Below are 11952 nucleotides of genomic sequence, written 5' to 3' on the forward strand. Positions count from 1 at the left end.
TTGTGAGTATTCAGGAACCTGAAGAAGCCAATATTGCCACTCTATTTCCAGTATCAAATTACTGATGTACACTGATCAAAACATGGATGCACTCATGCAGTGTGTTGTTTGTACACGGATACTAGTATATGATTAGTTTGTACACGGATACTAGTATATGAATACTTGTACACGGATACTAGTATATGAATAGTTTGTACACGGATACTAGTATATGAATAGTTTGTATACGGATACTAGTATATGAATAGTTTGCACAAGGATACTAGTATATGAATAGTTTGTACAAGGATACTAGTATATGAATAGTTTGTACACGGATACTAGTCTATGAATAGTTTGTACAAGGATACTAGTATATGAATAGTTTGTACACGGATACTAGTATATGAATAGTTTGTACACGGATACTGGTATATGAATAGTTTGTACAAGGATACTAGTATATGAATAGTTTGTACAAGGATACTAGTATATGAATAGTTTGTACACGGATACTAGTCTATGAATAGTTTGTACACGGATACTAGTATATGAATAGTTTATACACGGATACTAGTCTATGAATAGTTTGTACATGGATACTAGTATATGAATATTTTGTACACGGATACTAGTATATGAATAGTTTGTACACGGATACTAGTCTATGAATAGTTTGTACAAGGATACTAGTATATGAATAGTTTGTACACGGATACTAGTATATGAATAGTGTGTACACGGATACTGGTATATGAATAGTTTGTACAAGGATACTGGTATATGAATAGTTTGTTCAAGGATACTAGTATATGAATAGTTTGTACACGGATACTAGTATATGAATAGTTTATATGTATGTATATGTATGTATGTAATCGATTTGAAGAACAATATATTTGACAAAGTCATAACTAGTTGACATATCAGTATGCTTCGGTGATCGGATTGCAGGTCGGTGATGTATGAAAATTTCCACCTTAACGAATCACATCTAGCAATAAATTACATCAGTGGTCATCATGTCATTCATAAATTGTTCCGCTTACCTCATTATAATGTCAATCAATGAAATTAAGTTTACACTCAAGGCAACAATATCCACGCATGATGGTTAATATTGAATATGTCTTTTTATATGGCATGTTGAACCTAATAGGTAGATAATACACGGATTACTTGGCGTACTTGCAGCCTATGTTACTTGTAACATGCTTAGTTGTCGATAGGTGATATCTTGTGAGTTTTCAGTGAAATAACAATAAACGCATTCCATTAATTCTTTGTGTATTTTACTTGAAAGAAGCGTTAAGGTGATGGGCACCCGAGTCCAGCCCTAGTTTCTGTGTCAGCTACATACATTTTGCATCTTCCGCTAATTCTCTGAAGAAGTTGACAGAGAGATTGGTCACGATGCTGCTTTTTTCTCAGTAGATAAATGGAAGGTCAGGGAAGGTGACACGGGTCAAACGTCGGATGGATGGGTGCATGGATGGGTGGATGGGTGGATGGGTGTGTGATTAACGGGATCGGGTGGTCCAGCTGTCATCGTATCCCAATTGCATATACCGATGTCCATTGCCCTTTGATCACTGGATTGTCTAGTCTAGATCCGATTATTTACAGACCATCGCCATCACAATGGAATATGGCTGAGTGCGGTGTAACACTAAACTCACTCACTCACTCACTCACTCACTCACCCACTCACCCACTCACCCACTCACCCACTCACTCACTCACTCACTCACTCACTCACTCACCCAACCACCCACCCACTCACTCACTCACTCACTCACTCACTGTGTTTTTGAGTGTACGCCAGTGTCTGTCATCTTACATTCCTGGGACTAAATCCTTGCAGTTATATCCACACTGCACAGGCTAGTCCTTGTTCTACCATTTGATACCTACGCACGCGGCAACCTAGAGCATCACCATTGAACCTGGAGTTATTGATGACATATTAAATGGTATGCATTTAATGTCCGTGCAAGACTGTGGGTAATATACCCAGTTCTCGACATTCTATGCACCTGGAGACATTCAGTTCGATTGGGCCACCGCAGTTTCGAGACAAGCAATGTGACAGAAGTCTTTAGGGACCGCTTCTGTAACGACGGATTTATATGGACAGGATGGTGTTTGAGTTATCGATTTTTGAGTTTAAGTTCCGTGCACCTTGTATAAGCCGCTCATCACCCTGACGTGTTCTAGCCTATTTATGAAACATACACACTGATGTGCATATTTTTTTAAAACATTACAGCAACTTCTATATTCCTGGGGCCACACATGGGAATTGCTTCGTTGGAATAATCACAGAAGCTTTGTTTTTTTGCGATTTAGACACTTTCATCTTAAACTTAATGTTTTTTATTGTGCTTCAAAGTCACAGAAGCTTGAGTGTGACAGCGAGAAATAACTTCACAATCACCAATGCCAGTAAACAAAACGAAGAATTGCCAACCAATACTATTCACTCCATCCGTTAGCAGCCGTGGAGGTCAGAATAATGATCTTTAGTAACCCGGGCTTCTCGTAAGAGGCGACTAACGGGATAGGGTGGTCAGGCAGGCTCACTTGGGTGACACATGTCATTGGTTCCCAAAATGCTCAGATGGATGCTTATGCTGTTCATCACTGGATTGTATGATCCGGACCCGATTATAGCTGGGAGAGATGGAATATTGCTGAGTGCGGCATAAACCTAAACTCACTCACGCAATCTCTACTGTAAGTAGTTGCATCCGTTAAGAAAATACCTCAGTATCTGTGTGGCACATCTACACAAATATCTTTCGCGACGATCAGACAAACAGATAAATGATGGCTAACACCGTCAAATAGCTTCCATAACTTTTTACGAAATTGTGTTTGTTCTGTTAAGGTCCTGTACGCTGTGTGAAACTTTTGCATGGCTGTAACACTAGCTCTGTGACTGACTGGGGCAGTTCGAACATGTCTCTAATCAGCCAGTGGTATAGTCTCAATACCTCTGTTGCAAATAGGATAGGCTAGGATAGGATATTTATACCGAGCACTCATCCAAACAACTAGTGTTTGCTCAAGGCGCTGACATACAAAACTGTTCAGAATTTGAGCAACACATACACTCATGCCAATCCTTCTGTACTACATGCATATGTCATAATATGGCAACATGTTGTGGGGCTGTCAGTGAAAGCATTTAGTACGCCGTACAAAATGAAATTGTGTGAAATTCCTACGAGTTGTAACACAACGATGATTACAACAAATGGCACTTACACTTGGTAGGAACGCGCCGAGAAAATTATTTGATGTGGCATAAAATCCCTCTTCGTCCCCATGCTCGTAGTGTTGGAGACCGCAAGCTGCAGCACAGACACTCTGCGTGAAATCCGCGTAACAACGCACAACCAAAATGGCAATGTATTTATGTGAAGGTCCGTTAGCACACAAGTACGTTTAATCATGGAAGACAGAGTAAAAATAGCAACTGTTGACATATACCATGAGCAATTTGATAATGAAAAAAACATAAGACATGAGTAAACTGTACATGAAAATGTTTTACTGACGTTATCACTGCGTCTGCAGATACGGGGGCGATTTCAATATTGATCAGGCTAATTTATAAGTTTCAACTGGTTCAGTGAAGATATTTGGCCTGAGTGAAAACAACCAAACAACCAATCCAGATTACGTTAACGTAGGATGTGTATCCTGTGTGGAACAGTGCAATAAGGTTGCAAGCAAGGACAAGTAGGTTCGAATTGATATCTGTTACATCGGTGACGCGTGTCCACCTACAACCCACAGTTATTATCATTGCTGTAGCCTAGCACCACAAAACACAAATTAAGTCCGTACAAGCAGAGCTTTCCCATCGCATGCATATGAGATGCCGTGAATGGAGGCTAATGTTCGGATCAGTTTTCCTTTCGCATCCTTATAGTTCAGGATGGCCTGACCCCTTAAACGTACGTATCACCAACATAGGATTCATAGACAGGATTTTCCAGCACTGCATCCGCGTTGAGAGGCGTTAGACCCGTCGGTACGGTAGAGTTTGGCCCAAAGAAAATGATTGTACTTGTGACGTCACCCTCCTCAGTTGGAGGATTCAAAAGGGGCGTATACGTTTCTGAATCCGGCGTCATTGGACAGTCGTTCCCTCTTATCTCGGGGCTGAAGTTGTATTGCTCGTACACGACGTCATCAACAGCACCCGTGTGAGGTCGGGTAGCCCCGTCGTTGTACAGAAGCACACTTCCCGGGTTAATCTCCGCCCCTTCACTCACTTCCGACAACTTCCGGACTTGTGGCGTGAGACGCCTGTGGAAAGGAGGTCTGATGCGCGAGTGTTGGACGCCATAGATGAGAGGGAGACTTGGAGGTGGCGACCGGTAGGGGACCATCATTGACGTCATGGGAGGTTTCCTGAAACGATGAAGGGTGTAGACATTACTGAGATTTTCACTGCATTTATACTGACATTATTGGTATTCAAATATTCACTTCTGCATATTTGTCTTTTTCGTTGTTGTTTATCACCATACTCTGTGATGTTACCGCAAAATGACTGCTGCTGTCATAAATAAATAGATAAATAGATAAATAAATAAATAAAGAAGAAGATACTAAGATAAAAACCCCACAAAAACTCAAGTCTAGACCAGACCACTGATCTACATTCTGACCAACGTACCAATGTACCAACGTTCTGATCTATACTCTGACCAACGTTCTGATCTATACTCTGACCAGCGTTCTGATCTATACTTACGCCGGTGCAGTACGAGGACAGGCAATGTACACAAGAACCGCTGCTGCACTTTGGGGCCGCGATCAATTAGCGGGAGACCCATGAATGCATGGCGTATGCTGTAGTGGGTGGTTGTGGTGGGGCGGATCTTCGTACAGGAGTACCCGCAGGGAGATGGGGGTGGAGGGTGGGAGGGACAGGAGGTGTTTATGAGGGGGTGGGGGTGGGGATGGGGGTGGGGGGAGATATCGGAGCGTAAGAGCATTAATTTAGTATCTCCAATTCAATACTGACGATGTAAAGCACGCAACAAACAGGACTAATTGGCGCCGCTTCCCTGAATTTCATTATGACAGATTCTCGTCAAACAATCTCACCTGAACTTGACAAATGCGACACCAACAGCGATGACAATCAGGACACATACGACGTATATAATGACGATGACGTGCGCTGGAGCTGCAACATAGACACAAACAATGAACAGTCGAAGTAACAACGAAATCACGCCGTATGATATTTTGCAAAAGGCATTGTTGAGTTGATGCAAGGTTGAATTTCGATCGCACGTCGTTGATCGCGGAGGAACGTCCAGTGAGATGTTTTTTTAGGCGTTCACTACGCAGATACAACCACGGGAGAAACCATGATCAGTTTGTGTCGGAGATGCAAACCCACGATTACTGTATGCTGACGCCTCACCTGCAGCCACTGCACAGGGAATTACCCCGCCTTAGTGTTCAGGATTTCATTCATCCCATTAACATCCCATTCATTTATACTGCAGCGTGCACGGATGTGTTTGTAGCAAATATTTGACTTGATATTGTGAAATATATTATTAAAGAAACATACACACACACACATACATGCATGCATATATATATATATATATATATATATATATATATATATATATATATATATATATATATATATATATATATATATATATATATATATATGTGTGTGTGTGTGTGTGTGTGTGTGTGTGTGTGTGTGTGTATGTCGTCAGATAATTCTGCAACTTACTTATTGCGTCATGCTCTCTTGTAATAACAGCTGAAAGAGAGAAGAGAAAATTTGTTGTCACAAACATATATTTATCTAGACATAACACGCACGCACAAGCAGTCACACGCATTCACGCACACACTGAACGTACATCAATACATCAAAAGTACAGCAACGCTACCAAACACTGTAAATCTCCAACGTTTCACGTTCCGTTCAGTCTTCTCGGGAAATTGTGACGAGAAAGAAATGCCAAGTCAAATCAACACGGACATATGCTGCAAGTGCGAGTGTTATTGCAACTGTCCTAGATCTAGGCCAGACGCAATGAAAAACAAGGCATTAAATCAGTCGTGAGCAAAGCGAGAGGACAACATTTCGACATACGTGCTATTTCAACGAGTTATCTCCCTTTAAACACGACTCGGCAAATTCCCTGTCGCCAGGTAGAAAAACAGAAGCAGATACCCCTCATCCTAAGTGTTTTAATACTTGTCTGGGGAAGATGGATGGGTATGCAACATGAGAGGATAGACGAAGTAAGTGTTGGATGGGGTGGTGAATGTACGCGAAGAAAAACGGAGGGAAAGTATCTGGTGGTGTCGATAGTGATGAGAGAGTCTAGTTTTACTCCGCTTTTAGCAATATTCCAGCAATATCACAGCAGGGTACACCAGGAATGGGCTTCACGCATTGTACCTGTGATGGGGAATTGAACCCGGGTCTTTGGCGTGACGAGCAAACGCTTTACCCATATAACCACCGCACATGGAGTGATATGTGTGAATGAAGGCTGGCGGGGAGGATATTGATAAAGAGTGTATGGGTGGTGATGCGGGGGTGATGTGTGTGACACGTTAGTGATGAAAGATGTCTGATGGACGATGATATATGGTGTGACATGTTGAGGATGAGGGATGTCTGATGGACGATGATATATGGTGTGACATGTTGGGGATGAGGGATGTCTGATGGACGATGATGTAGAGTGTGACATGTTGGGGATGAGGGATGTCTGATGGACGATGATGTAGAGTGTGACATGTTGGGAATGAAGGATGTCTTATGGACGATGATGTAGGGTGTGACATGTTGGGAATGAAGGATGTCTTATGGACGATGATGTAGGGTGTGACATTTTGGGGATGAAGGGTGTCTGATGGACGATGATATATGGTGTGACATGTTGGGGATGAGGGATGTCTGATGGACGATAATGTAGGGTGTGACATTTTGGGGATGAAGGATGTCTGATGCACGATGATGTAGGGTGTGAGGAAGTGAGACGGTATAGTGAAAATTACGTCACAAATGTCCATTCTCAAATGGACTGTGAATGAACAGCATAAACAAAATGAATTGATATACTCACAGGAATTGGCTCTCACTGTGACCGTCATGCTGCTCGGGGTATTAACTGTCAAACATATACATAAACCTATACACTCATGTTATATGCACACACATCAGTACTCGTAGTGTTTTCAAACAGTTTTACGCGTGTGTGGTTATACTCTTGCAGTTGAAAAGCAAGTGCAGTGTCAGTATATGAGTATATAACACAGCAGCAAGTCACTCATCAATCTGTTGTAACACATAGCCCAAAATCCAGTCCTGCATAATTGAACTGCTTCAATGAAATATGGTAAGATTATGTTATAAACAGTATACTACCAGGTGCACCCTTGTCTGTAGCTGTCTGTCTCACATGTGGCACATAGTCGACACAGCAAAGACTTTCATAGGGAAAAGCTAAGGTTTTGCTAAAATGACTCATCTCTTCCGGATACCGAGTAATATCATTGAGGGATCTTATTCGGGGAATTTCATACAAGTGTTTGAAAAGGATATTTAACTACTAAGAAATGAATCATACTTTATGCTATTTTTACTTATTGAATCACAGTGTGTTGGATGCGCGTTCTGTTCCGTTAACTCACTCAAGAAATGCAGAGAGTAAACAGACCACTGACAGGTTCAGGTCGACGGGAACATTGTCGAATGTTGTTTCGGTTTCAGTTGTGTTGGCGATTTGCACCATATTTCCGCTGTGTGACATTTTTGACAGTCTACAAGATTATGATTGAATGTTTGGCCACAGCTTCCAAACTATGCTATATGAATACCTTCAGCTACAAACAATGTCAATAAGAACATAATAGAGTCACAGCATCAATAGAATTAATACTGAATCAGTTGGTTCATAATCCTAGACCAATATATGTACACAACTACTGAAATGTAACTTCAAGGCAGTGATGCATAAGCACGTAAAATGCATATATACGATTTGATTTGTCGGATACACGAACCCCGGCGAAAATCGAGAAAACGGCCACCGTGCTGGAGAGATCGGCCTCCCAGCCCAGAAAAAGCGGTTCTTGTACAAAGAGAAAAAGGCAAACATAGTTGCATCAATGGAGATTACATAATTGTATTTATCCCATTAAAGGTTGACTTCTGTGCGAATAAGCTTCTTTAATTGATTGACTGGGTATTTTTAGTTTTGATGTTCATAGTGGTTTAACCATTGAAGACTGATTGTATGGTTCGTTACACGGAGTCACGATGAACAAACCAGTTTGACTGATTGTTGATTTTTGCAAAAAAAAAAACATAATAAGATAATGTTTTGATTGTCGAGTGGTTTAGTAGTGCTAGTCCAAAATTTTGTTTCTGTAGCTCTGCCATGTTCCCTCATATGGTTATCTACCTCAGCCTCTTTTTGTATTGCCATCTGTAGGTTCAATGTTTCAGTTTTACTGTATAGTCACTAATTTATATCTATACACTACTTGGTTTACGGTCATTTGGTGACAGGTGTCACGATATGGTGATATGACAGGTGTCACGATATGGTGATATGATGTATGTACTGTTCAGGTATTAGTACAAGAAAGGTATTGCCAATTTACCTAACCAGATTCTCCGTGAATAAGTATATGTTTACACCAACTATACGATCTATCAGTTTTTGACAGAACAAGGGTTTCGACTGTTGTCACAGACACTTACCATTAGCGTTCATGCTTTGGAAGCATATGTAGTGGTGCAGATCCCCACACTCCGCTGAGTTTATGCTGTCCAAGCCGGGAGTGTTCGGGTGTAACACCAAACATTTACCTTCAGTAGTGAATAGCGAAACAATGAATATTGTAGGATGGTTAAATGAACTTTCTTGTTTAGGTACAAGAAGGTAGAATTAAACACCAGCTGTTAATAGTGTGACACAGAAACCGGAACGTGTATTAATTGTGTAATCTTATTTTCACTTTGAATCTTATTACCATGTTCGTAATCGGATTATAATGTATTGCACGCCATTGCTGTTTATTTTTTTGTAATCCTAGCGTCCTTTATGCCAACAACTAACTCACTTTCACACATTGCTCCATCTTTACCTTCAGGTGTGGTGCCATTCCTGCCAAGCCATATTATCCGACCATGCTCTTTCGCTGCAAGCAGGAAGGCTGTCTGGAATCTTGAATTTTTGAGGTCTGTGAGATGTATTGAGGTGCCGTTCCTGGTTTGACAATCAAGGTCTGCCACGGACATATTCGCCCTGGTCGGAGACATTTGGAAGCTGGATGGCGGGATTTCTATAGACAGGCAAAATGCTGTCACTGGAAAGTGGTTTCATTTCATTTCAATGGATGACAACTGGATGCTCTCTATACCATGGATATCAGAAACATATTTCACAAATCTCATACTGCATGCTATTTTGTTTAAGTGGTGTTCTAGAAGTTGGTGGTAAGGAGATTACTACTTTATGGATGATCCACTTCTTCATTTTCACAATACCGACGTTGCGGTATAGATTGTGGTTTGCCACCACACTGAAGGAGATTAAAACTAATCCAGCTGTTACAAGCAGATGGGGCATGCCATAAAGGAAATTGTAATTAAAGGTGCCACCAAAGTCAAACAAGGGTCAGCTCAGCCCAGGTATGTTCAGGGTATATGTTCAAAAGTGAACAGTTTTGATTGTACTGACACTAATTGATTAAACGTTCATGACAATCATGTATTTACTGTCGTTTACTCTAATTTTCAAAATGAGGTATAAATTCACTTTGGTCAGTTATACAACCATTGCAAAATGGTAAATGTACAGGTGAACTTGGAGTTTGTTCCTAACAAGCATGGTGGTCACAATCTTGTGTACCAAGGAACAAATTCAGTGTTAAGAGACGCATCTGGTTGGATGTCAGAGAAAGTGTATGATGTTTCATCATGGGGAAAATGTCTTAAAAATTTGTTAAGTCATATGCCTTGTATGAAAATGTTTCATTTTTTTGAAAATGTGTAAAAAGGAGTTAAAAGTAAGTTATGTGATGTGTATAAAATATACGTGTATTGAATGCATATATGAAGGTAGTATATGTTTGTTACTGTTCGTATATCAAGTATGTTAAACGTATCATCGGAAAACATACTAAACATATTATTTTATGTTGATAATGTACATAAAAATATTCCGTTTTTTTAATGTATATTCATCTGAAACTAAATAGAAATAACGAACTATCTCGACACCACACGTATAATTGCCGAGATGACCCCGCCTGACCCTATTATTCCATCCGTTTCCACAGCTGACTGCAAAACATAATTTAAACAATAGTTGGTGGTAAACCAGGAAGACCCCATAGATTCATATACTATTTTCAAGGCAACTGTAAAACAAACTACACAGCTATTTTGGAAACAAACAAGTTGATTATCCATGAAGATGCCATCTTTACTGTATCGCAGTTTTGACTTGATGGGTGCAATAGTTTTCAGATATACTTTCCGCCAGGCGTTCAGAAACCATTCTATGTATGCAAAGAACACAATATTTCCGGTTATTAAGTAGCGTAGTAAATTAAACCTTATTACTGTAATATGAAAACTGCATTTGTCACTTTTTTCACAGGAAACTGTGAGATAAGGTCAGTTGAGTCTCAAACGAAGCCTTCTGAACCCGTGACAAGTTGCACAAACTGGCGCAAAGTCACGTGGTTACCGTGTAATCTGCGGTTCTTTGTACAGATCACATCTCTGACATAAATCTTCATAGAATACGTATTTACCATACCAAGATTGGCCAGTTCTAATTCGTCAGTTGGGGTGGAAGAGCACCCACACACATTCTGTTATAATCGATTACATTCTTGATGTTTTATTCCCAAACTTTTATATTAACACAATATGACGTGTAAGTTATCCTGAACAACAAAAGAAACGCAACTTTGTTTTTGTCAAGTTTGTAAACAGACTACATAAACAGGAATGCTTTCTTTTATGAGATTTCATTTTTTCAGTACTTGCGTTTCTTTGTGTGTTTAGTATATGTATTTTCTTCACTGTATGTTCATACTCAGGGTACGGAAGATTACGTGCACCATTGTGATGGAACTCGGTGGGTCTAAACTGCTATACTGCACATGTACATAACACTCACAAAAGACTGCAATATGTTCAGTTTTAGCATTGCAGACAACAAAATTGCGGATATGGTCTCATAAATATAAACAGAATGATCGTTGGTGGAAATCCCACGATCATGATGTTGTTGACATGAAGAGGATTCAAATCAAGTTATAGCACGATTGGCTTCTGGTTACAAGACATCCATCCATCGATTCTTGTGTTATAAAAATGTTATTTATGCTTCGTATTATGTTCGCATTGCAAACAACAAGTCAGGTGTAATTTCAATGGTACTTACCCGTCTTTGACACCATCACCATGGAAACACTGGGAACTAGAACACATAGAAACAAAAGGATACTGCCAGGAGCCATTGAGAAGAACATGTGTTATTTTAGAAATAAACCTGCATGATAGTTATGTAACTTTTGGTTGAGAAATCATGATATTTCCGGCTGTAAGTGACATCTCCGTATCTATATTACCAGACAGTTTTCCTTGGGATTCATTCTCATGCATTATTCATAAAGTGATATATAGTATGTTTAGTCAATGGCTACCAGCTGACTAACTTGTGTATAAGCTCACTTGGGTCAACAGGCAATCTGTATCCGGGACTCAGGGAAGGATTTGTATCGAAACCAAACAGGTGAACGTTGTACCATCGCGTCATGCGTTAGTAACCCGACCCATTCAGGTCCATTGAATGTCATAATGTTTCATAGCGAACATTGGTTGTTAATGAAGTACAACTAATGAAGTACAGCTATAGTTTGTGAGTGAGTGAG

The 11952-nt window shown here is 40.2% G+C and overlaps 1 protein-coding gene across 1 annotated transcript; it reads right to left on the reverse strand.

Moving 5' to 3' along the window:
• Positions 1–3418: 3418 nt before the first annotated feature.
• LOC137298464 (uncharacterized) lies at positions 3419–11750 on the reverse strand. Its single transcript, XM_067830738.1, has 7 exons — positions 11463–11750; positions 9148–9345; positions 8762–8869; positions 7119–7163; positions 5765–5794; positions 5110–5191; positions 3419–4407 (listed from the first exon to the last, which is right to left on the reverse strand). Exons 1-7 carry the CDS (start codon positions 11548–11550, stop codon positions 3942–3944), a joined length of 1017 nt encoding a protein of 338 aa, XP_067686839.1. The 5' UTR covers positions 11551–11750; the 3' UTR covers positions 3419–3941.
• Between the last annotated feature and the right edge of the window lie 202 nt (positions 11751–11952).

This window comes from Haliotis asinina, chromosome 10, assembly GCF_037392515.1.
Source record: "Haliotis asinina isolate JCU_RB_2024 chromosome 10, JCU_Hal_asi_v2, whole genome shotgun sequence".
Classification (NCBI taxonomy): domain Eukaryota; kingdom Metazoa; phylum Mollusca; class Gastropoda; order Lepetellida; family Haliotidae; genus Haliotis; species Haliotis asinina.

Excerpts from the sequence above, each read along its gene's own strand:
- LOC137298464 (XM_067830738.1), bottom strand. The coding sequence starts at position 11,550 with ATGTTCTTCTCAATGGCTCCTGGCAGTATCCTTTTGTTTCTATGTGTT. Across the intron at positions 7,164-8,761 it reads CCAAAGCATGAACGCTAATG|TTAATACCCCGAGCAGCATG; the intron begins GTAAGTGTCTGT and ends TATGTTTGACAG. Across the intron at positions 5,795-7,118 it reads CACAGTGAGAGCCAATTCCT|CTGTTATTACAAGAGAGCAT; the intron begins GTGAGTATATCA and ends TCTCTCTTTCAG.